Raw genomic sequence first — 26,078 nt, forward strand, 5'->3', positions numbered from 1 at the left:
CGGCACCGGGACCCGGCCCGGCCCGCCGCCGCCCCGCCATGTCGCGACACCCAGCCCCGCACGCACAGGCCGGGGCCGGGCGGAGCCGCGGCTGACGGCGGCGCGAGGCTCCCAGAGCGGCCCCGGCTCCGCCTCGGCCCGGCCCCGCCGCCCGTCCGGGCCCGGGACTACAAGTCCCAGGAGCGCCGCCGCCGCCGCCTGCGCAGTGCCGCGCCCGCCCGGGCCGCAGCGGCAGCCGCCGGGGCGCTGGCCGGGTAGGGACGCGCTGGAATCCGCGACAGCGCTCGGCTGCCTCCCCCCGAGCAGCCGGAGGCGGAGGAGGGAGCGGTGGGAGGCGGGGGAAGGCCCGGGGCCTGACAAACCCTTTGGTTTTTCCAGGGAAGCGAGCGGGAAGGCGGGCAGCCGAGCAGACGCGGAGCCGAGCAGGGTATGTCGGGTGGGCTTATCGCGACAGAGCGCCCGGCTGGCGGGGAGCGCTGCGGGGCGGCGGCAGAAGTTGTGGTGCGGTCGGCGGGGGCTCCGGCCATGCCGCTCTCCCGGGCAGCCCTGCCCGGCCCGGGCACCGCGCTCCCCGTGCGGGGCACCGGGACAGCCGAGCCCTCGCAGCGGGGCCCTCGCGGCTCCGGGAGCCGCTCCTGCCGCCCCCCTCACGGCTTTTGTGTCCTGCAGGTTTAAAACTTGAAACTGGACCAGCGCGCTGACTTCCCTTTTTGCTTACTCGCAGACCCCTGACGCTGGAGAAGCCGGTGCGGGCACTATCGGGCTTTTTTTCTTGCAAAGTCATGATACCGCGCTCCGGAGAGTGTTGGGATGGAGCTCTCGGAGCGAGCATGTGACATTACACTTACTGATAGGTGAAGTGCTATTTTGGTGGACGATGCAGTTGACTCACGAGTAGAAGCTGCAGTTTGAAGAGGATGGAGGAGAAATGGCACGGGCAGTATGTGAAATCTGAAATGCTCTGAAAAAGCAGCAGGATGGTGGCTTCAGGAAACACTTTTCAGCTGCTGCTGCTGAGGAAGGTTCCAAAATGTTTAAGATGCTCAGCACACGGATTTTGATGTGATATTTGTCAGATAATGGATAATATACTCTCCTCAGTAGCAGCTGCCCTTCGTGGTGGATGGGAAGGGAGCTGCTCTCAGGAGAACAGGTTGGTTTTGTCAGTTTGAGCAGCTTCAAGTTCTGCACTTGTTCTGGCTAAAAGTTTATTAGTGTGATGCTAAAGGGAGCTCCACTTTCTGGCATCTCAAGCAACTGGAATAGATTTTAGCCTGGTTATGTGCTCTCGTTGATTTTATGCAACATGGCAATGCCATAATAGATAATTTAGTAGCCAGCTGAACCTGTGCTTTACTGATGAGTTCTGCTGTGGGGCAGGAGAAACAAGGCTCTCCTCACACGTGGATATGGACAGTATGTCCAGGCCTAGATGAGAGCAGCCTCTGGGCAGAAACAAACGTGAGGGATGAGTTTCTTGTTAATGACAATTAGACAGTGGACTTGCACTTTGTGTGTTACAGGTGTGTTGGAGCTGGTGGGTGCTGTAACCTGAGGGTTCAGCAGTGAGCCCTAGGTCACGGTGAAGCATCCTGCTGAAAAAGGGCTCTTCTAGCTCAGCTGTGGGAGATGGGCAGTTAGCTTGTGTAAAAATAAGCCTTGTGAGAGGCTACTATAAATACTAACAAGGAAAGAGGTACTTCATCAGGGCTTAATTAGCCTGGAAGCCATTCAGACTTGCTTAGGAGTTATTTTTCAGCAGGATGGAGAGATTTTGCCTTGCCCTGCCCTGCCTATGTTAGATGTGCCCAAACTTGCTCTGGAAGTTGAGTCTTGCTTAGCGAGACTCAGGAAGAGCAAGTAACCCTGAGCAGGAAACACGGGAGGAGGAAGAAGGATCTGGTGTACCAGCAGCATTTACCACTTTACTTAATCTCTCTTCTGTCACTGAATCACAGAAATATGCAGGGAGATGTGGTTTGTTCCTGCATGCCACAGGACAAAGCCACAGACGTTGGCAGGTGCAGTTCAGCACCTGAAGATTCAGTGTCGTGCTCTCCAGCACTTTTAGGAGTGGGAAGCAATCTGTGTCCTGTGTCCATCAAAGGAGAGACTGCCTTGGGTTCTGAACAAATGTGTGCTGCCAGCAGGGCAAGGCATCTCGGATGCTGTCAGGTCATGCAGGCTTTGTTGTTGATATGTGGAGCATCATGAAGGGAAATTGTCTGAGCTGTTGTGCTAAGCTGCTCTTACTGTGGCACAGTTACTTGTTGGTTCCTGAGCAGTCTTGAAATGACTGACAGAAAATGGAAATGTTTCCATATCAACGTGAAATTCCAGGATTGAAAAGTAATCTGCACATAGCACAGTCTTGCATATCTGTTGTTCCTTCAGCCACAGCAGGCTGTTGGTATCTAAATATCCTAAAGTGACTGGTTTATACAGCTGTGTACGGATACCTGCTATTCCAGGTGCTGTGCATGGCAGTCACAAACCAGATTGCTGGATAATTACAGGCACCTTTTTGTTTGTGAGCAGCTGACAGACGAGGAATCAGCAGAGGCTCTGCTCCAGAGCTGTTCCATGGCATGTCACTAAGTGCTGGCTGTGGCCAAGTGCTGCTGAAGCTTTGGCCCAAGTGCTCTGGAGTGCACCTTGTGGAGCCTGGTCAGAGGATGCAGCTGCTGTCTTTTTGTACTGCTGTAAAGGGAAGAGGTTTTGGGGAGGAGCAGTGTGTCAGGTTGGTGTGTTAGTGGTACAATAGGTTTTTCTTTCAGGACAAGCTGTGTTGGTAATACCAGTGTCTGAAGAGAGGGATAGCGTGTGCATCTTGCCCAGCTGGGTTTTTTGGGTTTTCCTCACTGAGCCTTGCTGAAGTGCTTTGTGTGTTAAACTGCTGCTTTACATCTCTGCTGTTCTCAGGTGTCTGCCAGGGACCTCAGGTGAAGACAGAGCTGTTTGTGCTCTTGCTTGCTGTGCATGTGTGTATTAATTACTTCAGAGTAATTAATTCAAAAAGTGGTGGAAGGCAGTGATGAGGTGTTCCTCTCCACGGAGCTGGATCTCAGCAATAATCCTTGCAGTTGAGCCACTTTGATTTTTATGGAGGTTACCAAGCTGGCGAAGCTGCTGATCCTGTTTTCTTGTACATAAGGTGCCAGCTGCTGTTATGCAGTTGTCCTGTGGAATGAGAGGAAAATCCTGTGGATTTTCACAGTTCTTGACAGAGCAGTGGCACACAGTAACCTGCTGCGGCTCAGTTCTGGATCAATTCTCCTCTTGCTTTCGTCTTTTCTGGTGCTCTGCAGCAGAGGCAGATAAGACACACACGTGGGTAGTGGCCAGCTGATGGGGTGTTATCAGGTAGTCACAGGACCAGTATATTTAGCAGCACAGATGCAGCTAAGGGTGCTCTTTGGAGCCTGGTTTTGGGCCTGGAGTTCAGAGAGGCAATGAGCTGAAAAGGAGAAATCAGAACGCGCAGCAGTTGGCAACTTCCCACAGCTTCTCAGGGCCTCGGTGTCTGCTCTTCGTCAGGAGGTGCCCGAGTTGTTCCTCTGGGTGCTCAGCTCACCGTCCAAGCAGGGCTGAGGTTTCTGCTCTCAGTCTTTTTCAGGTGACATCACAAGTGGTAGAATGCAGGAGTCTGACCCCTTTTTGCTGGGCAGGTGGATTAATGCATGTATAGCAGGACTCTGGGCTGGGTGGGACTGCGTGGGCTTTTGCAGACAGGGCTTTTGGAGCTTGCTCTGACCCATGGGCAAGGGAGGAAGGAGCAGAGCGTCTTCCTCAGAGGCTTCTTAGGGAGCTTTGCCCATTCTTGATGCTGGAAACATTTTCTCTAATAAAAAGAAGTCTGAAAAAGGCCCTAAGTGAAACTGAGAGAAATTGTTTATAAGTGTGGGGAGCACCTCAGGAGCTGTTTAATCAATTTTTCTGCTCTTAAATGAGGTTGTTACACAAAAATAGACACTTGCTTTGAAATTTGGCAAAACAAAGGCATAGGACTGTAGGCAGAGGCACCAGGCTGTTCCTAGGGGTACTCCATGTGGGCCTCCCCTTCCTTCCCAAACTTGCTTAGGAGCAGGAGATCCACTTGGACTGACTTTCTGTCCAGGAAAGTGGAGACTGTGGGTTGACACCTGAAAGTGGAAAATACCAACTAAAGCTGTTCAGGTTTGATCAGTATGAGCAGCTCTTGAACACAGCCCTACAGTGGGAAGCTCTGAAAAGGCAGAAGGCAGCTCTGCAGCTCTTGTTTGTGTGTGTTTTTATGGATTCAACTTCTTTTTCCTGGCTGATAGCACTAGCTGACAGCCTAAAAACTGGTTACTACTGTGTTTGCAGGCAGTAGCAAGTTTACTGCTGGTTTGTTTTTTTGTTTTTTTTTTTTTTTTTTGCAAGCTCTTAAATTCTGAGACTAAAAATAAATTTGTTGCAAGAAGTTATTATTTGTTTCACAAAGAACTTTGGCAGTAACAGCAATGTTTCTTCTTCTAATCACTTCTCTGAGACTGTCCTAGTTAAAAACATCTGAATTAGCACATCCTTCAAGTTCCTGTTGTAATCTCATTTTTGGATGCATCAGCTGTAGCCTCTGGTTAGGGTTGCTGAGTTTGGTTTGGGGTCTTTTTTGAGTTTGGAGTTTTTTTTAAAAGAGCTTCATACCTAGTTTTCTATGTTTACTAGGAATGGCCTTTAAACCTTCGGGTGTAATAAAATTGTAAATTTTTTGTGCATGGTGACAGCTTCTCTATTCATGTCTGCCTGGCTTCTGACTGTGAGGTTAAAACTATAGATGAAAGGACTTAATTACACCAGGAGCAGTGATGGTTGTCAGTGCACCTGGTTGTCAGGCTGCAAAAACCCAACAAATGGGCAACCTGTGCCTAATTAAGGAGCTAATCTGTATTCTTCAGTGAGGATCACCTCCTGCTCTGCTGAGCGGTGAAACACAGCTCTTTAAAACACTGGCAGGGGAGAGCACTGGGCCAGCACGTGGTATGCTAGCACATTATTTGTAGTTTCTCAAGCATGGTCTAAGTGGGTTTGTGAAACAAGGCTTGTCCAGAGCCACTGCAGGTTGTGGGAAGTAAGTTTGCATATTGACTGGAGTATTGCTGTGAAGGGTTCCTCACTAGAGCCCTCTGACATCTCCATTACTGATGCACACGACAGGTACATTATAATCTGTTTCAGATGGTATCTACATCAAACCCTTGTCCTGCCCAGATTAGCTGGTGTGGCTGTTAGTTCTGGTGGGGAACATGAAGCAGTTAACCATCAATTCCATAATCTGCATGATTGTACCTCTTCCTTTGTCAATATTAATTCACTTGATGGAGCTTTCTCCTCCCAAACAATTTTCACATGGATTTTCTCCTGGAATATGTCTTGTGTGGTGCAGTACTCTACTGAGATGTTTTGTAGTTGTGAAGTTAAAACCGATATTACATTCATACAGAACAGTAGTTTGTGTAGATTTTAGCCCCTGATGTGCTATCAAAGCCTATGGTTGTTTCAGTTTTTCTCGCTATAAAACAACATTTTTGGATTATGGCCCAAAGAAATATTCTTCTGAATTGAAATATTTGAGGAATTTTTTCTGAATGAATTCTACTGTTGAGCAAAGTCTCTAAGATTATTTCCAACTACTGCCTTATCTGGGTGTTGATACACCTCAGTTTGTGGTTTGGTGGGTTTTTTGCTTAATTAGTAATTTTGTTACTATTATTTTTTTAGCAGAAAAGAGCAGCATTGGGAGCTTGGTGCTTCTGGTGCACAGGTGAGAGAGGTAACAGGCCAGAGAGATTCCAACAGCCAGATCCTTGGGTAGTGCTGGGTTATGTGGATGGGCTTTAGGATGGAGGAGTGGTGCCTGTTCCCCAAACAGCGTGTGGGAATGGGGGCTGGTCTTCATCTCCCTGACCTGGTGTCACCTGAGCTGTAGCCAGGGCCACGTGTCCCAGGTGAGGCCAGGCTCCCACCTCGTGTACCTGAGGTGTGGCAGGGCTGTGCTCCTGTTCCTGCTCACCAGGGCGAGCTGAAAATGCCATCTGCTTCTCTGCCAGTGTCCCTGAGGTGTGGCAGAAAGTGAAGTGGCGCTGGAAATCTTGCATGGACGTGCCTCGGTGCAGGGTGGGGGTTTGAGGAGGGGCACGGCAGCGTTCCCCGCCGGGCTCAGCCCGTGCCCGTGCCTGGCTGGCAGGGCTCCCTCCCTCTCTGCTGGGGCTGATCTCCCCGTTCTGTGTGCCAGGGGCGGTGGCACCATGGTGAAGCTGGACATCCACACGCTGGCCCACCACCTGAAGCAGGAGCGGCTGTACGTCAGCTCGGAGAAGCAGCTGATCCAGCGGCTCAACGCCGACGTGCTGAAGACGGCAGAGCGGCTGTACCGCACGGCCTGGATCTCCAAACAGCAGCGCATCAACCTGGACAGGCTCATCATCACCAGGTACTGCACACCCCCCCTGCCATCCCCACAGCCTGCAGCTCTGCTCTGCTGGCCACAGGCTGTCAACCAGACCTCGGCTGCAGAATCTCACACCGAAACTTACTCGGTGGCCATTGAAACAACTATTTTTGTAATACCTGTGTTTGTTTTGCTTCTGTTCATGAGAGCAAACTATCCAGAATTTGCGAATAATTTGCAGTAACTCTCTGGAAAGACTTTTTTCCTCTGTGGCAGCCTGGTTAATAGATAGATCACCTGGCATCTCTTAGCAAGTTTGTTTACTTAAGAGTTACTTAAAGTGTTGCAATGTTTTTCTTTAAAGTGCTGAAGCTTCTCCTGCTGAGTGTTGCCAGCACGCAAAAATCTTGGAGGACACACAGTTTGTGGACGGGTACAAGCAGTTGGGATTCCAGGAGACTGCTTACGGAGAATTCCTGAACAGACTGAGGGAGAACCCCAGGCTTATTGCGTCCTGCCTGGTTGCTGGAGAGAAGCTCAACCAGGACAACACCCAGAGTGTCATTCACACCGTCTTCACCTCCATCTATGGCAACTGCATCATGCAGGAGGATGAGAGTTACCTGCTGCAGGTGCTCCGCTACCTGATCGAGTTTGAGCTGAAGGAAAGCGACAACCCCAGGCGGCTGCTGAGACGAGGCACCTGTGCCTTCAGCATCTTGTTCAAGCTTTTCTCTGAAGGACTCTTCTCTGCAAAACTTTTTCTTACTGCTACCTTACATGAGCCAATCATGCAGCTTCTGGTTGAAGATGAAGACCACCTGGAAACCGATGCAAACAAGTTAATAGAGAGATTCTCCCCAGTACAGCAGGAAAAGTTATTTGGAGAGAAAGGCACAGAAAAGTTCAAGCAGAGAGTCCAAGAGATGGTTGACTCCAACGAGGCCAAGCTGGTGACCCTGGTCAACAAATTCATTGGCTATCTCAAACAAAACACGTACTGCTTTCCTCACAGCCTGAGGTGGATTGTGTCGCAGATGTACAAAACACTGTCCTGTGTGGACAGGCTGGAGGTGGGTGAGGTCAGAGCCATGTGCACAGATCTTCTTCTGGCCTGCTTCATCTGCCCTGCCATCGTCAACCCCGAGCAGTACGGCATCATTTCTGATGCTCCCATCAACGAGGTGGCAAGGTTTAATCTGATGCAGGTATGATTCACAGTAAGGCACTCTTAAAAATACATAAATGGCTTTTTTCTTCCCTCTAGAACTGATGCTACTACAGTAAAAGTGAAGGTACTGTCTGTCCTACTTATAAAATGAATACTAACAAAATATTTGTGTTAATTGTTGCTGAAAAGGCAGGCTCCAAAGTTTGTCTTTGCTTAAAATACTGGCTTGAAAAAATTGACAGTATATATTCCTGTATCCCTTAGAAGAATTGAAAATATCCTTTATAACAGCTGTTTTTAAGGGTTGGAAGCTAAGGCATAAAAATGACTAGAAGATAAATTCTGGAATGTGTGAAAAAGAATGTTATGCTGTTCTTGCTGATGTTAAATACTATATGAGGTATTGCAAGAAATAATGAAATACTTCTCTGGAAACCCCTTGTTGTCTGGCAGTAATGTCCAGTGCTCTACTTGGAGCATTCCCCAGCCCTCATGACCAGTTTTTGTCATTATGCAAACACTTGGACAATTTAATATTACATGGAGGAGTCATCTGAAGGTGTTGAGCAACACTTGTCTGACTGAGGATGTTGCTCCACGTGAGGAACAAAACCTGCTTTTTACTGTTGTCTATAAAGTGGGCAGGGAGTGATTCTTACAGTGCAGTCACACTGCTGAGTTTTGCTCAGTGTTTCTCTAAAATCCAGCAGCAATCCTCTTCTGTGTCACTGCTCACGTGCTGTAGCAGAGCAGTTGGCAGCTCTTTAAATTGAGGGGTGCTTTGCAGTTGGAGATGAATAAGGGTTATGTGCTCTGAAGTAAGAGTTAGCCCTCCTGCTATTTCTCCTGAGTAAAATATATGCAGCCTTTGAAAATCTCTAGGTTTAGATGACCTAGATTCAACTCTCAATTCTGACGTGTGCAAAAACAAAACGTGCTTTGTTCCTGGGAGGGGGAAGTATGGATGGTCACAGCCTACTGTGTGTGCACATTTTCTTGTTAAAGTCAATGACTGCTTTTTTTTCCCTAAAGCTTCTTGAATTTTTGTCTTCCCTGAAAGCAAGCACAAATCTCTGTCCACTCAATCAGAAGTATTCCTTGGAGTATTACGTGAAAAAGGGTTTAGAATGCAAGAGGTTTTTTGAATATTTTTTATAATCAGGTCCATCATGGTATGAAAAGCTTACTCTGGGTACTTCTTTTAATTTCAGGTTGGGAGACTTCTGCAGCAGCTGGCAATGACAGGCTCTGAGGAGGGAGATCCACGTACAAAGAGCAACCTGGCTAAATTTGACAAAGTAAGAATCCAGGCTGAAAAAATCCAAGGCTTGGTTAATACGTCATCATCCTTCTGCAGCCTCCTTTCTCAGACTTTGCAAAGGACTTACTAAGTGTTTAATTTCCAAGTTACATGTAATCAAAAGCAGGTTAAATCCTGCACAAAGCTGGGAAAAACAAAATCTTGAATACTAGAATTAAGGGTTGGGGATTCTTGCTTCTACTCTGACCTAATACTTCTTAAAAGAGAATATTTTTAAAAATTAAATTAAATGGCATTTTCAACTGAGCACTGTAAGTGTTCAAGGCCAGGTTGGACAGGGCTTGGCATAACCTGGTCTAGTGGAAAGTGTCCCTGCCCATGACAGGGGGTTGGCACTGGATGGTGTTTAAGGTTCTTCCAACCCAAACCACACTGTGATTCTGTGAAATACTGAATTACTGTCTGTGGTTTTTCAACTGAACCTAACAAAACGCTTTGATCTGAAGCCTTAGTATAATGTCTGTTTTAATACCAAGTAATTGCTCAGTGCCAGCAACTTCTCTTTCCTTTTTGCATAATTTTTCTTTTTTTATTATTCAGCTTTTGCTGTTAGTGTGGATCATCCGTAGCCATAGAGCAGTTGCCTTCATCAGAGCAACAGTGAAGCTGATGGCCTTTGATAGATTGTCAAGTGTTTAAAAATCTGTTGGCATCTTTGGTAACCTTGTATCTGCCCAGGTTTGGGTAATTCTAGTTGTTACACAGTCACCACACAAAGCTGCACATTTATTGTATGAGTAACATTTGCACTCAGATTTGAAAGTGATGTCGTTGCTTCTTTGTTTCATTTTCAGTCTGGGCTCAGCTGATTCTTCGGGAAGGGCCAGTTTATTGCCATTATTTTTTTTCCCTTAAATTGTGAGAGGCCACTTAAGTAACACTTCAGAATGCAGGAAAGGAATGAAGGAAATGCTAAAAGTTGCTGCACACTTTCCTTGCTTGCTCTTCAGTGACCTTAAAATATCTGCCATTTTATCCCAAGATCTCAGAAGTAGGAAGCGAAACTTAAATTATTCTGTAAGCCACTGAACTCCTGTCCTAAGCTTTGTTCCAAGCTCGGGGGATGGTGTCTGGCTCACGCTGTCTGTGTCTCTCAGAGCTGTGTTGCTGCTTTCCTGGACGTGGTGATCGACGGGCGCGCGGTCGAGACTCCCCCGATGTCGGCCGTGAACCTGCTGGAGGGGCTGAGCCGCACCGTGGTGTACATGACCTACAGCCAGCTCACTGCCCTGGTAGTGCCTCTGCTCCTGAAGGGGCCCCTGTCAGCCTGTTCCCTCCAGCTCCACCCTGCCAAAGCAGGCTGGTGTGCACTGCAGCTCTCACCCAAACGATTGTCCGTGTTTAGGTTGGCTTCATGCGGAACGTGATGTCAAGCGATCAACTTAAGGAAGATCGGATGGCTTTGGAAAACTTGCTGGCAAATTTACCCCAGAACAAGCCAGGGAAAAGCAGCAGCCTTGAAATGACTCCATATAACACCCCCCAGCTTTCTCCTGCAACTACTCCAGCTAACAAAAAGAACCGACTGCCCATAGGTAAGGAGAGCAAGGGGAGCTCCCATGTGATTTCTGACACCTTGGGCATTTCCCTGCCATTTCCTCAGTCATCTCTTGGGCTTACTCTTCACCTACATCTTCAGTTCCTACTTTTTCTGTATAGATGGTGAAGAATTTTTCTTAAAACCAGCTAACTCCCTTAGTGTCTAATGCAAGTGTGGTGAATGACCTTCATCACTCCAGCCTGAACTGGAGAAAATTTCTGGAGTGGTTGGTAGTCGTAATGGTGGTGGTTGGCAGTGACAATAAAGGGAAGGTTTGAAGGTGGGAAGCAGATCTGGGGGAAAATTGCTTAGGAAAGTCATAAGAGGCATTTAATTAGTGGGATAGAATAAGTTTAACATTTTTGTTAGAGAACAAATGGGCAAGAGGATGAGCAAGCAGGAGCAAGACTTTCAGAGTATGTGCTGAGAAGAGAAGGTTTGTCCTTTCTTCATTCCTTGCCTGCTCTGATTCCAACTGTCAGTATTCTGGAATGCAATTTTTGTTTTTTTCAATAGGATTTCTGGGTCTAGATTTTTTTCCATATTAATAATACTTTCTTTTGAAACAGGAAGTGTGGTACTCTTCTTCAGTGTATATTTATGTGAATATGTCCACGTGGGATATTTTTGTTTGAGAGATTTGGTGTTGGTGTGTAAAAGGATGAAAATATACAGAGGCCAATAAGTGGCAAAAAACACCCCCAAAACAAATGTGTCCCATGTTGGTTTAACTCTGCATTTGAATGGTTCTGGTCTTGCAACTCTAAAGTGGTGGCACTTTACAGCATTTATTTTATGGTATAAAATAGCTTTTGCTCAAAGTTTTTGTTTCTTTTGTTTCATTTTAATGCTTTCGAACTCCAGGACAGCAGTTGGCAGCGATTACTGCCTGGGATACCTCTGCTACCAATCTGTCAGCTCACATAACTCTAGTAACCCCTTTTGGTGGGTAATGCCCTCTTTCCATTCTTCTGTGAAACTTTGACTCGTGTCACATAACTCAGCATGCCTTTGGGCCACCTGGCAGTCAGTTCCCTTGGCGGATTTCTGCAGTGTATGAACTCATTTTGTGTACACGTGGGATTTAAAAACCCCTCTGTGAGATAATCAGAGTTTGGCTGCCACTTCTGCACACTTGCCTTGTTTTCTTGGGTCAAATAAAGTAGCAATTGGTGTCATCCTGCCATTCTTAGAAACCTTCATTTCATGTGGGTGTTTTTACTGCTGTGGAGCCACATTTGGGAATCTGAGGCCAGTTGAAAAAGGGACATAAGAGTGCCAAAGTAATCAGAGAGTAAACCACCTGATGTTGTATTGTGTGTCTGGTTTGAAACACCTGTTAGAATAAGATTTCCTACTTCTTAGGAGAAAAGCCTTTTAAACAAATTAATTAGGGTTTTAAACCACAGAAACCTAGACCTTTTTTTAGTAACAAACTTAATTTTCTCACATGATGTATAAAAGGTCTTTCTGTGATTGGAATAGGCTGAATTGCTGTAGGCAAACAGGTCACAGTGTACCTTGTTTTATGCTTCTCAACTTTTATGTAGAAAGTTTCCTTTTCCACAGGGCAATACTCAAGTTTAAACACCAGTTCCATCTCTCAAAAGTTTAATAAGACTTTGATTTTGAAAATTTACTTAGTGTGTATTGCTAGTTAAGACACTACAGTTCTGTGTTTCCATTGTATTGTCTTTTTTTTCCTCCTTAAACAAGGAGAAAAAGGTTTCTAATGTGGATATTTTGAAATATTTTCTTAGCCACTCGAAGCAGAAGTAGATCAAACATGCTAATGGACCAGCACGGAGATCATGAAGGATCCTCCCAGGAAACTATTCCAGAAGTTCAGCCAGAAGAAGTGCTGGTGATTTCTTTGGGGACAGGTCCACAGATTACTCCAGGAATGATGTCAGAAAATGAGGTATCCAGAAACGATGACCTCTCAGATGTTTTGAACCGTGCAGCCTCTGTCTTCTCCAATAGCACAGCAGTGAGGATGCAGAGCTGGAATGGGAATTAAAATCCTTACTCTGTGTTACTGGGCTTGGAGGTTGTAGCTTTCAAACTGGCCTTTGTTGGGTGGGTTTGTTCCCTCACTTAAGCTTAAGAGCAAACCTGAGCTCTTGTTTCTGAGCATTAAGAAACTGCTGTGTCTCTGCATGCCCTGTCCTTTGGATGCAGGGACACAGGTGAATGGCAGAACTGGAGCACTGATCCTGACGCTTTTGGCAGCTCAGGAAAGGCACAGGCCCAGGTTCTTGTGCGGGCAGAGCTGTGCTCACAGTGCCAGCAGTGCCTGCAGGCTGTTCCTGGGGCAGGGCTGGTGTTCCAGCCTTTTCTTTCTCCAGCTGTAGCACAGCTACTGCTTCCAGCTTTGCTCCCAGCCTGGTACTTGGGATTATCTCCTCTGGCAGCCTGGTGCAGATCCTTTCCATCCTGCTCTGCTCTGGGGTTGGCTCCCTTGTTATCAGGACGTTCCTGATGTCCATGGGGTGGTTCCTTGCTTTCTCCCCAGGCTCCAACTTGGGAAGTTGCTGTCCTTTCTGTAACAGAATATTAGAAATTTGATTGTTCCATTAACAATGCAAAACATGTCTCCAGTGTTTTATTTGCTGATTAATTCTCTAAAAAAACAGGTGATTTTAATGAAGTCTTGTTTCTTTCTCCCACCCTCCAGGTGTTAAATATGCAGCTTGCAGATGGCGGGCAAGGAGATGTCCCCATCGACGAGAACAAACTCCATGGTAAACCTGATAAAACCTTGCGCTTTTCCCTCTGCAGTGATAATCTGGAAGGAATATCTGAAGGTGAAGGGCTGCTTAAGTCTTAAAGAAGTTGTGTTGCTCTGTTGGTTTTTTCCCCCCTTAACTGTAAAAGGAAGGTGTGCTAAATACAGCATCTTGACTTTGCTGTTTTGAAGACTGTGCTGTTTCACTCTGAGAGCCTGTCTTCTTTCTTAGTTGTTCAGAGAATAAAGCCTGGAGCTAAATTTTGACCTACAAAGTCATAACTGAATCTGAGAGTTAGGAAAAAAAAAAAGACTAAGTGTGTTTAGAAAGATAAAATAGAGAGTTTTTTGTGTTTTTTTTTTTTTTAAACTTAAGTGCAGTACTAGTACTAGTTATTAAGATAATCTAACATAAGTCTGAACTTGAACTTCTCAGACTTGTTTTTCATCCTGTTCTAACTAGTTTCAGAATAGTCAGAATAGTTTCTGTACAACTCCTTTATATGAACCTCAGGCATAACAAAACACAGATGTCTGTGGGATGGACGAGGTTCGGACACATAAATTTTGCATTATTTTGTATAACTTCCATAACTTAATTTTTGCTTTCTGTCTTCTCAAAATAAGAAAACAAAATAAACAAATGAACAAGGAAATAAATTAAAGACAAAGACTTTATTGGCTTTTAAGTTGCAGCTAAGTACAGTAGCAGTGAGATTTCAATAGTTTGTATTGGAATTGCTACTTCACTTCTTGTAATTTTTCTAGTGAGTTTTTGTGTCCTGAGTTGTTAATGCTGTGTCTTTAGGAACTGTTATTCAAATGAGTTTTAAAGTAGAATGTGTTTTTGCAGGCCCTTCCAATCGCTCCAACTCGGTGTCCTCCCTGGATCTGGAGGGGGAGTCGGTGTCGGAGCTGGGCGCGGGCCCCTCCGGCAGCAACGGCGTTGAGGCTCTGCAGCTGCTGGAGCACGAGCAAGGCAGGTGCCACTTCTCTCACAAGTGCCTGAGCTGCTGGAGATGCTAAAGCCAAAGTCTTTGTGGGAAGAGGTTGCAAATTTGACTAATTCTAAAAAAAAAAAAAGTAGATGCTTTCCTTGTACAATCGCTCTAGTATTTAATGGTGGTTTCGGTTTGGTCTGGTGTTTTTTTCCCCCCAAGAAATTTTGTTTGTTTGGGATTTTTTTCCTAATGTACTCTTACAGGCTTTCAATCTGAAATAATTGGAGAAGCCTTCCAGAAAATCAAGAACTGTTTATTTTTCCACAGCCACAACTCAGGATAACCTGGATGACAAGCTCCGGAAGTTTGAAATCCGTGACATGATGGGTTTGACTGATGACAGAGACATTTCAGAAACTGTGAGTGAAACCTGGAGCACAGATGTCTTGGGAAGCGACTTCGACCCCAACATCGACGAGGACCGGCTGCAGGAAATCGCAGGTAATGGGTGTGCTCTGGGTAGGTCCTGTGCTGCTCTGGAGCCTGAGGCTGCAGAGCCCTCCTCCTCCTCCTCCTCCTCCTCCCTTCCTCAACAGGGGCATTTCCACAGATTCAACTGGAGATTTGCTCTAGGAGGATTTTTGTGTGCATGAGCTGGACTGTACATAGTTACTAGTTTCTTTTCAACCTGTGTTTCCTGATTGCTTTATCAAGGACACTTCAGATGTGTTCTGACTTTTCTCTCTAGAGCTGACTCCCCAAGCCCAGCTCTAGCCATACGCTCCGGCTTTACTTTTGCAGGTGCAGCTGCAGAGAACATGCTAGGCAGCTTGCTGTGTTTGCCAGGTTCAGGATCCGTGTTGCTTGATCCCTGCACAGGTTCAACCATATCAGAAACCACAAGTGAGGCGTGGAGTGTGGAAGTATTACCAAGTGATTCAGGTCAGAATCGGGCAGTTTTTGCGTATTTCTTTAGCATGATTCTAAGACTCTTCCAGAGGCATAGAATGCAAAACACAGCCTCTTCCTCTTCCTCTTTCTTCAAGAAATTACTGTCCTAGGCTTAAGTTAGTTTTTGCAAATGATTCCAGGATTAAAAGGACAAAATGCTCCTAGGCAGAAAGAAGATGGAAAGCGTTGGGAGACACTTCTGTTACTTAAGAAATTCTTAAGGTCTGAAGGGGAAGAGAAGGGTTTTCAAAGCAACCTTGTGTTTGTGTTCCTTCCCTGTGGTAGGAGCTATCCAGGACCACAGTTTACTTGGGTTAGTGAAGATGTGACTGTATCCTGTTGTCTAAGACTACAACAATTAAAACAGTAAACACTCCTGTGCAGACAGAGCATTGCTGTCTGTGCAGAGTCCTGCCTTCTGTACCAAAGGATATAAGAAAACTCTTGCTGAAGTGGTTGAGTTCCCTTAAAACTTGATACACTAAATCACCCCCCACCCCTTCCTTCTGCTTGTGAGTGTTTAGGGAGCATGGCATTGAGTAATGATACTTTCTCTCTCTACTGTCCATTGTCTCCCTTTCGTAGAAGCTCCAGATTTAAAGCAGGAGGAAAGACTCCAGGAGCTGGAGAGCTGCTCTGGGCTGGGTAGCACGTCTGATGACACAGATGTGAGGGAGGTCAGCTCTCGGCCCAGCACCCCCGGCCTCAGCGTTGTGTCAGGTGTGTGCAACTGTCTCTGCCAGTGCTGCTCCATCACAGCATGGCCAGCACTCACTTTGCTGCATGTGCTTTATTTGTACATCACTTCACTCATACAACCATTTCCTGCCCTCATTCTGTGATTCAAAGAATCACAAAGCTGTGACTCTTTGTTCACCTCACAGAAGAAATAAAAAAGGCAGCAGAGAGGTGGATGTCCTGTGCTGCAATAGCAGTGGTTAGCAGAGGAGTGTTGCTTTGGAAGAAACTCCAAACTTTCTTGCATTTAAAATAACTTGTTTTATTTAAATAAATCATAGCTCTAGTTCTTCATTTTCTGCAAAGTGTGTAAAGGTGGAGTGTCTTTTTAATGCCTCTTGTCAGAGTGTATTCATGGCTGTGGTAACTCTTGAAGATGTAGAGCAAAAATAAATCGTGATTTTATGAGTATAGAAATTTGTAGTGTCTGTAGGTTCTACTGTGAGTTGGAACTTGATTATCACTGTCCACCAAACATTTTAACTGCCTCAGGAATTTGCTTCCTTGATCTTTGAAAGGCTATTACAGATGCTTTTTTTGTTATGTGTAAGGTATTAGTGCAACATCTGAAGATATTCCTAACAAGATTGAGGATCTCAGGTCTGAATGTAGCTCTGACTTCGGGGGAAAAGATTCTGTAACAAGTCCTGACATGGATGAAACAGCCCATGGTAAGTTACTTATCTGGAATCTCTGATAAAAACAAGTGACATTTATGAAATCCTTAAATTTTACAATTTCTCCCCAGTTTCAAAGTGCTAGTGACTAAGCTTAATATTTTCCTTATTTGCCAGTACTGTATTTGTTTGGCAAAGAGGCTCCAGTGCTTTGCAGTACTAGATCTAAGATCCCTAATTCAATTTGATTACATTCACTGTTCTCTTGCGTTTTGGAACTTGGCTGCTCCTCAAAAACTCCCCATTTTTTGTGATGTAACTCTTTGATCATATCATGGTACTACAGAGATCTTTCCACACAGGAATATTTTTACAAATTCTTTGCAGTATAAGTTTTGTAAACTTCTGTTGCTGAAGTCTGCTTTTCCAGTGTCTCTCATGTCAGAGGCAGTTTTGGTACAGCTCTAACTTTGTTCTTTCTCTATTTCAGGAGCCAGTCAGTTGACATCTCCTCCTTCTCAGACAGATTCTTTGCTTGCATTGTTTGACCCTCTGTCCTCAAATGAGGGTGAGTTATAAAGATTAAGCTTTGTTTTTAAAATAGGCATTTTCAATGCTTCTATGATAGTACCAGGTAATTGGGTAATTTGGAATAACATTAAAAGAAATGTGTGTGACTTCTTTTCTGCTTGTGACCACAGGTGTATCCACTGTAGTGAGGCCTAAAGTGCACTATGCAAGACCCTCTCACCCACCTCCAGATCCACCCATCCTGGAAGGAGCCGTGGGAGGCAACGAGGCCCGGCTGCCCAACTTCGGGTGCCACGCTTTGATCCCGACGGACCTGGAAGCCTTCAAGCAGAGACATTCCTACCCGGAGAGGCTGGTCCGCAGCAGGAGCTCCGACATCGTGTCCTCGGTGCGGAGGCCCATGAGCGATCCTGGCTGGAACAGACGTGCTGGCAACGAGGACAGGGAGCTGCCCATGGCCTCCAGCAGCGCCGGGGCAGCGGTGCTGGCGGCCGCCTCTCAGTCGTCATCTTCATCTCCCAGCAAGGACTCCTCCAGGGGAGAGGTGAGGCTTCTATGCATCACTTTATTTTTGTCTCCCATGCCCACTTTAACAACACCTCTAATGCCAGAGAGTTAGAATTAGATGTCTTCAGCTAAGGAATTACAACACACTTGTTATCCTTCAAACATTGTCCGGTAATGTTTTATAAGATAAAGGTGCAGAGGTTCAGCATGGCTTAAATGGATATGGCTTTTCTTAAATTTACTGGATGAGGTTTACTGGTGGTACTTCAGAAACAGATTCATTGTAGTGTTAAATTGCTGCAGCAGCCTGAAAATTAATTTTCTTTAAAAAATATATAAGTGAAATCTAGGATTCTTTGTGGCTAAGGGTTTTTGCATTTGCATGATGTCTTCTTTAGGTGAGATATTTCTGACTTAATGTGCTCTTTGTGCTCTGCTATAGTTCTGTTTTTCCAGTCAGTGTAGCAAAATCTGATGTGAAGGAGAAATTTTCTCTTTACACTTGGTTTGGTAAATGCTCAGATGTAGCTCTGCCCTTCTGCAGATTGAGGATCGGAAGGACAGTGATGATGAGAAGTCTGACAGGAACAAGCCCTGGTGGAGGAAACGCTTTGCGTCTGCCATGCCCAAAGGTAGGCTCATGTCTCTCTGGGTTTGGTACTTCAGTCAGAGTTCACACTGCCTCTTTAGTCACCTTTATGGTTAAAGTATAAATAAATATGTAAATAAAAATGGGAAGCTACCTGACTCTCTTGGCTAGTAGCTCCCTAGAGTGTGCTGGACCTGAAAGGCAAAACTGTTTTGCCTGACCTCATGTCTGTTAAAGGTGGAGCTGGCTATAGGTGATGACAGTACAGTTCTGCCCAACTCCATGGATAAGCTGATGCTTTTATGGAAATTGATGATTTGATGAAAATTTTCTGCATTAGCTCCTTCCTTAAAGTTTCTGTTATTTGGCCATTGTCTCAGAGTAGTCTTTGATGAGGTACCTTGCATTTTCAGCTCCTATTCCATTTAGGAAGAAAGAAAAACAAGAAAAAGACAAAGATGACATGGTGCCTGACAGATATGCAACACTTCAAGGTATGTGAATAACATCATCATAGTAATTTTCTCTCAGAGTGTGCCTCCTGGAGCTCCAGAGTGCCCACCAGGTAGCTATTGACAGACAGGTACAGGCTGTTGTAGTTCGTGTTCAGAACTGACATTTTGAATAAGAAAATAGATAAAGATTTCCTGACTTGAAGGCTGTTTTTAAGTTGTCACATGTCTGTCTGTGCATGTAGTGGATTCTCAGCTCAAGTCCTCGCTTTTCCCCTGCCCTCATTATAGAGCTCCTGTCCTTGTCACAGCTGAGCTGTAAGGATAGCTGTACACACAGTCCTGTAATAGTTACTTAAGTGTTAAATTAAACATGGCTTGAGCCTGGGTGTTTTGTTTTCTGTTTGCCTGATCCTTTCTTGAAGTCTTCAAATACCCAAGAACCATTTGTGTATGCAGTATAAATGTGCTGAGGATCTGCTCAGGATCTGGCTTCATTTGTTCACTTTGATTGTACTGTTTGTTTTCTGATTTGCTTCTGACTTTATTAATGCATTTGAATTTGGGCTGCATGGGACACAAGCACCTCTTTGTTTGATCTGGCTAAAAACAGAGTCCAAATGTGTAGGCTTAAGTTTTTGTATTTGCTTTCAGATGGCCCAACACCAGGGTAACTCCTGTTGTTTTTTATGGTCCTTTCAGATGATCCCAGCCCAAGGCTCAGTGCACAGGCACAAGCTGCTGAGGACATTCTGGACAAATACAGGAATGCCATCAAGAGAACGAGCCCCAGTGAAGGAGCCATCGTGAACTACGACAGTGCAGGTGAGAACCTGGCTTTTGTAATCACCACCTACATAGTTTCTGCTCCTTAAAGATAAAAACACTTGGGTTTTCTAGACCAGTGTGAGCTCTAACAAGGAATGTTTTGTCAAATAATCTGTGGGACAGGCCCTCAGAGGTTGGGAATTAAATCAGTATTCCCAAGGACAACTCTTTCATATTGCCATTGAGGGAGCTGGGTGTTGATAGCACATCTACCAGTTTTTTATTTTCTTTTAAATGGCACTGAAGAAGTGCCTTCCAGAACTTTTGCAATTTCTTCTTAGGAGCTTCTAGGTTATATGCTTTAATGTGCATTTTTTCATATATCCAGAACAAGCTGATTTATTTGCTGTCTCCATTCTCTCCCTGACCTTAGAATAACAAGCAGAAAATTAATCTGGTTTCTTCTTCTGATTCCTCTCTTGAGGTGTGATGTGTTTTTTGTTTCCAGAGGCAATTGGGGATGGTGAGAGCATGCACGACTCCCCACGGGATGAGGCTTTGCAGAACATGTCTGCAGACGACCTCCCAGACTCTGCAAGTCAAGTAGCACAGCCACAAGGTTCTGCTTTCTCCTATAGGTAAATGCATTTTCAGGTTTCATCTTACCCACAAAGTAGAATTAAAAGCTGTGGGACTGGTTCCCACAAGAATCTTAATATAGACTCACTGTAAACTTTTATGTGCTTTTAGTTTTAAGCACCTCAAACTGTCATATTTCGACTGAGGAGGGAGGGTGTTGCAACCAGAGAGGACAGAACAATTCAGTGTTTAAGAAAATCCCTTTGAAAATCATGCTGTATCAAAGAACGGATACTCTAAAGTCTTGATAATGTTGTATATTAAAATGATGTTAAATAACTTCTAGGCAGTATTAAATAAAAAAGGAAGTAAAGACTTCTTATTGAAGAAGCAGACCTCTCATCAACTGTGTTAAGAAAATATTTTTCCTCTTTAAGGGATGCAAAGAAGAAATTGAGATTGGCTCTTTGTTCAGCAGATTCTGTTGCCCTCCCGATGCTGACCCATTCAACAAGGAATGGTCTCCCAGACCACACAGACCCTGAAGGTACAGGCTCTTTTCACTGTGTGTGTCTCTGCTTGTCCCCATGTAATGGCACTTGTACTGCACCATTTATGGTCCCTTCTCTTTGCCATAAATATTGAGGGCACAGGCTGCCTTTTGCCCCCAGAATGTTTTCATTCTTACTCCACAAACTGCCATCTCAGCCTGCTCTAAGATTTTTTTTTTGTAATGAAGTATCACAGATACAGTGCAGGTAGAGCCTGGAGCTATAGAACAGACTCTGAAAATATATGTGCTGTTGGGAGTTGTGCCACTTGAATGATTTACTGGGTCTTTATGTTGACTTAGTATAAATGTGTTGTGTTGTATCCTTTCATTCACTCTGGGTTTATTTGCAGACAGGTGAATATGTCACCTTATGTGGTCCTCTTCACATTTCCGAATGGTTCTAAATACTAGATAAGATACTGATGTGGAAGCTTATCCTCTGATAGCTGGAAAATTCAAAAAGGCTTATTAAATTGTTCTAAAATAACATTTATTCCCTAATGTACAGAAGTTTTGTTTTAAACCATGAATGTGTTTCCCATATTCAAAGGTAGTTTATTTTCATCGTGCCTACGTTTCTTTTCCTTAATATTTTTCCTTTGTTCTTTTTAGATAATGAAATCGTGTGCTTCTTGAAAGTTCAGCTGGCTGAAGCCATCAACCTGCAGGACAAGAACCTGATGGCGCAGCTGCAGGAGACGATGCGCTGCGTGAGCCGCTTCGACAACCGCACCTGCCGCAAGCTGCTGGCCTCCATCGCGGAGGACTACAGGTACCCTGCCAGGGCTCCCAGATTCGTGTCCTTATTCACCAGCACATTGGGAACATCCCTTTTGGTTTAAATTGGACTTTAGCAAACCAGGTTATTGCATCTCTGCTTCTCCCACAAAAGGATGCAATTGTCTCACCCATGTGAGCAAACTTCTGAATTCAGATGTTGTTTAGTTTTAAAAGCAACAAGTGGAAGAATCCTTTGCACCATCGCTCAGCAGTTTGTAAAGCTGTTAACCTCTGTCTTTATTGGGATCTGATGCAGAGCTCTTTGCTTTAGGAAAAGAGCTCCATATATTGCTTATTTAACGCGCTGTCGCCAAGGCCTGCAGACGACACAGGCGCACCTGGAGAGGCTCTTGCAGAGAGTCCTGCGAGATAAAGAAGTGGCCAACAGATACTTCACCACAGTCTGTGTGAGGCTACTGCTGGAGAGCAAGGAAAAGAAAATAAGGGAGTTCATTCAAGGTAAGATCAGTGCAGACCAAAGTTTTTATGTTCCTCTATTCTGTATTTAGGTGCTGACTTGGGTTAATGTTTTAAAATACGTCTTTTGATCTGAGGAGTAGATTCCTAAAATGATTTTAATTTCAGATGGTGAATTAATGTCTGAACAGACAGAGTACTGTGACTTTACAGTATGTTGTGGCAGCTAAGCTATGGTAATTGTCTGCATTTTTCATGGGCTGAGGGAATGAAGGTAATTTGACTTTACTTGGCCGAAAAAGTTATGCTAAATCACATTATCTGCCCCATGGCAAAAGCATGAATGGTATTAATTATTTTATATCTACTGATACATGATACATTAAGTTGCAGCATTCGGTTCTTAGTCCAGAACTTATGGCTGCACCTTAGAAGATACAGGGGCTAGTAATAGTGTGAATCAGTTGAATCCAAGATTTAAAAATATCACAGTATAAGAGACAGTGGCACCAGGAAACTCAAAACAGCCCCTTATACCAAACTGGTTCTGTGTTCTCTGTGCACATCTCTGACTAAATGAAGCACATAAGGAATTTGGAGTCAGCTCTTGCTCCTGGAGCATATAGTGCTGCACATTAAATGTGCCTGAAAGACCTATCAGAAATAATATTTTTTCACTTAAGAGAGTGTTCTTTCTCTTCTTCCTTTTTATCAGATTTCCAGAAACTGACGGCAGCAGATGATAAGACGGCGCAAGTGGAGGATTTTCTGCAGTTCCTGTACGGGGCCATGGCTCAGGATGCCATCTGGCAGAATGCCAGCGAGGAGCAGCTCCAGGATGCACAATTAGCCATCGAGCGCAGTGTGATGAATCGCATTTTCAAACTGGCCTTCTACCCCAATCAGGATGGAGACATTCTGCGTGACCAGTAAGTTAATGGAATGCAAAGGACTTGTTTTCCCTTTTGCAGTTGGTGCAGCCCTCCTGCCACAGACTTGTCTGTGTCAGCCACACAAATTCATGTTTTCCTTCAGAACATTTTGTAAAAGAACGAGGAAGGGCTTTAGCATCATGTGCAAATAAATGTGTTTGCAACTAACTGCTAGAACAGAAAAAAGAAAAAGTTGTAAATGTGATAATTTGGGGTACAGACTGCCAGGTCTTCAAGTGTGTGTGCTGAGAGAATGATCAAAACCTGGTTCAGGACTGGACCTGGTCCATTTTCTGGATTCACTCAGTATTTTACATGCATTTGGGGATCCTGTGGTTTAGAACAGATGCTGTTGGGATGCTCTAGAGGATGTGTGGTTGTTCTTGGCTGCACAGAACAATCCTCTGCATCTTCACTGACCTGGTGTCCATCATCTGTAGAGCCACATTCCTGAAGATCTTTCTTGTCCTTCAAACATGAAGCAAGTTTCCTCAGCTGGCTGGCTGCTGCTTACTTTTCACTCTTGTTTTTTGTGTTTCAGGGTCCTTCACGAGCACATACAGAGGTTGTCCAAAGTAGTGACTGCAAACCACAAGGCACTTCAGATACCTGAGGTAACAACTCTTTTCCTTTCCTTCTGTATGTGTGTTGGGGTTTGGACCGGGATTGGGATGAGGAGAGGATTGTTCTGTTTTACACCTAGAAGGGTTGCTTTGCTGCCTGTGACAGCTGAAATATCCTTCAGCAAAAATACACTGTACCCCTGCTGTGGCTGTACCCAGCTGCAGCTTCTCTGGGCAACCTGTGCCAGGGCCTCACCATCCTCAGAGGGAAAATTCCGTCCATATGTGTAACTTAAATCTCCCCTCTTTCAGTTTGAATTCCCCTTGCCTTAAAGCTTCCCATTTCTCCAAAACCTGTGAGGCTCAGGTCCCTGAGCTCCTCTGCTCCCCAGCAGCAGGGCCAAAAGGAGGGGCTGCTTTTTCCCCAGGTGTATCTCCGGGAGGCGCCCTGGCCCTCGGCGCAGTCCGAGATCCGCACCATCAGCGCTTACAAAACCCCCCGGGACAAGGTGCAGTGTATCCTGAGGATGTGCTCCACCATCATGAACCTGCTCAGTCTGGCCAACGAGGATTCCGTACCTGGGGCAGATGATTTTATTCCTGTTCTGGTCTTTGTTCTCATAAAGGTGAGTTCTTTTGCAGAGATCACAAACCCCAGTTAATTCCTGTAATAAGCAGGCAAATTTAGGAGGAGAGATAATGCCTGTGGGTCATGGGGAGCTGGCCAGGCTCAAACCCAGATCTGATTCAGCAGGGTTTGAGTAGGAATGTCAGGAATGTCAGAGTTATGGTTTCTGAATGCAAGCAAACTTTGCACTTGGAACCAAGAAAATTGGGGTGCAAATGCTGTGTGTGGAGTAGAGTTTGTCTGAGGTATGTCCACCAGCATCTGTCATCCATGCCTGCTTCATGCTGTCCTCAGGACCAAGATCCAGACCAGGACTGACTTAGGTTGTGTTGATGGTCTTTTTTGACGTGAGTGGAGAGTGGTCTGACGTGTAAGATGCTGAAACAGCAGGCTTTACATGTGTTGAGGTCCTGATGAGCTTCACAGATTGTGGCAGCATTCCCCTTCTTTCTCTTGGCCTTTTAGTCATTTTTTCTTGTTGGAAAAATGTTCCTTTCATCAAACCTGATGCCTTCTGAGCGTGTGAAGTGGGGCTGGAGAGGATAAACAGCCCCTGCCCTGCAGGCAGGTTACGTACTCCGTAGGACGAGGATCACTGCACAAAGGGAATTGTGTTTCTGTTCTGTATCAGGCGGTGTTTGTTGATGTTGGGCTTTGCAAACAGGCTGTATCTCTCTTCTCCCACCCCAGGCAAACCCCCCTTGCCTGCTGTCCACTGTGCAGTACATCAGCAGTTTCTATGCCAACTGCTTGTCTGGAGAGGAGTCGTACTGGTGGATGCAGTTCACGGCAGCCGTGGAGTTCATCAAAACCATCGATGATCGCAAGTAGCTCGCACAGCATGGGCAGACTGAGCAGGAGAGGAGTTTCTGAGAATGTACAACAGCTGCAAAAGCTGAAGAAAAGACTTTCCTTGTAAAATACTGTACAGAATTGAGGCATTTTAAAACACACCTTTACTAATCTAATTAATTTAACAGATTTTCCTCTTCTCTTTGGGTTGCGTTTTTCTCCCCTCTAGATACTGGCACTGCAAAAGGGACCACAGTTTTCAGGTATTTTGGAATCTCAAACATTCAGAAAATTCTTCATGCTTTCTCCACCACCCCTCTTCCTGAATTCTTATTCACACGAATAGTTCACTTCATTTAATTTCTAACAGAAAACTGAAACGAGGAAACAGGGCAGCCACGTAGTAAACTTTCTAGTTGAGTACACCTTTTATTAAGAAAACACCAGCCACACTGAAAGTTTGTAGTAGCTGACATCAGTTATTGGTTGTATTTCACCTAAATTTAAAATCTGAGAGGACAGTGTAAATATTATATAACTATATTTAATGCATTGCAAGTATCTTTGGACTTACTATCCTTTGAATAAACAAGCAGAAGCCTCTCTGACCTCTAACAGGTTGTGACCTACCATGTTTTGGTGACAAAAGGACTTCCTCAAAAAGCTAAGATTTAAAAAGGGCAAACTGAACTATTTATTAAGATGTAATTACTGAAATTTCTAAAACTGGAATTTATAATAGTGCTTATTAGCTAGCTGAACACTTCTTGGCTAGGGCATTAGGGTGTTACAGAGGTTTGGATATGTAGAGAGGGACTGTAAGTTGCAATAGAAAAGTCTAATATAAAAAGGAGAAATAAAATACCTTACTGTAATATTTTTTCTGAGCTATTGTGTATACTGTACAAACCCCAAACAGAGATCCTTAACAGAACCTTGGGCTGTAATATATATTTTGATTAGTGACATTAAATACATATGCCAGGGGGTTCAGTGAATGTTTTTACTAAATGTTCTTTGTGTTGTCTGCTATGCAGCAGTGCAAGTTTTACTGTTCATAAAAAATATTTTAAAATAATATAACACTGTTCTTTATGAAACATATCATGACATCAGTTCAGGGTGTTTTATAGATTTCTCACCCCGCCTTCCCCTTAAACTGACAGTTATCAATTTAAAGAGGTTTTTATGCACAACCCCACATGGATTTTTCATGAGTGAAGTGCTCTGGGGCGTGGCCAGTGGGTGTTGGCTGTATATAAGCACTCACTGCTCTTTTTCAGCTTCAATACAGTGAAAAAGGACAGCGAGCACTGAACTTTTTCATGTCAGTATTATTTCTTGCTCTTTCCAGAGTGTTCATTGCACTTCTGACAGAGGGATGTGGTAAGACTTGTGTCTGTGAGTGGTAAAGAAAACAAAATTTTTCTCACATTCTTTTGAAAACACGATTGGTTCATTTTGTGTGTGTGTGCATTTTAATGATTAAAACCTGTAAGCAGCTAGTACTTGGGAAAAACATGTGATCAATTGGAATTAGAGCAATTTATGTAAAGTATTGAGTGCTT

The 26,078-nt window shown here is 44.7% G+C and overlaps 1 protein-coding gene across 9 annotated transcripts; it reads left to right on the forward strand.

The window, feature by feature from the left end:
- Nucleotides 1-15: 15 nt before the first annotated feature.
- On the forward strand, nucleotides 16-26,018 carry GAPVD1 (GTPase activating protein and VPS9 domains 1). 9 transcript variants are annotated; one of them, XM_072936544.1, is made up of 28 exons: nucleotides 16-254; nucleotides 379-427; nucleotides 6,257-6,454; nucleotides 6,777-7,620; nucleotides 8,795-8,881; nucleotides 10,002-10,136; nucleotides 10,250-10,439; nucleotides 11,309-11,389; nucleotides 12,205-12,365; nucleotides 13,122-13,251; nucleotides 14,026-14,151; nucleotides 14,441-14,614; nucleotides 14,915-15,055; nucleotides 15,650-15,784; nucleotides 16,354-16,473; nucleotides 16,910-16,987; nucleotides 17,121-17,494; nucleotides 18,002-18,089; nucleotides 18,460-18,540; nucleotides 19,201-19,323; nucleotides 19,775-19,904; nucleotides 20,283-20,392; nucleotides 21,011-21,170; nucleotides 21,450-21,637; nucleotides 22,311-22,524; nucleotides 23,069-23,141; nucleotides 23,519-23,716; nucleotides 24,409-26,018. In XM_072936544.1, the coding sequence occupies exons 3-28, from the start codon at nucleotides 6,270-6,272 to the stop codon at nucleotides 24,547-24,549; spliced, it is 4,467 nt and encodes a 1,488-aa protein (XP_072792645.1). In that variant the 5' UTR covers nucleotides 16-254; nucleotides 379-427; nucleotides 6,257-6,269; the 3' UTR covers nucleotides 24,550-26,018. The 9 variants fall into 9 exon arrangements, with proteins under 9 accessions (XP_072792645.1, XP_072792647.1, XP_072792646.1 ...); XM_072936546.1 differs by having other exon boundaries at nucleotides 96-254; nucleotides 379-423; nucleotides 6,254-6,454; nucleotides 24,409-25,125; XM_072936545.1 differs by lacking the exon at nucleotides 11,309-11,389 and having other exon boundaries at nucleotides 160-254; nucleotides 13,122-13,188; nucleotides 24,409-25,974.
- Nucleotides 26,019-26,078: the final 60 nt, after the last annotated feature.

The sequence above is a fragment of the Taeniopygia guttata genome, chromosome 17 (assembly GCF_048771995.1).
Source record: "Taeniopygia guttata chromosome 17, bTaeGut7.mat, whole genome shotgun sequence".
Taxonomy (NCBI): Eukaryota; Metazoa; Chordata; class Aves; order Passeriformes; family Estrildidae; genus Taeniopygia; species Taeniopygia guttata.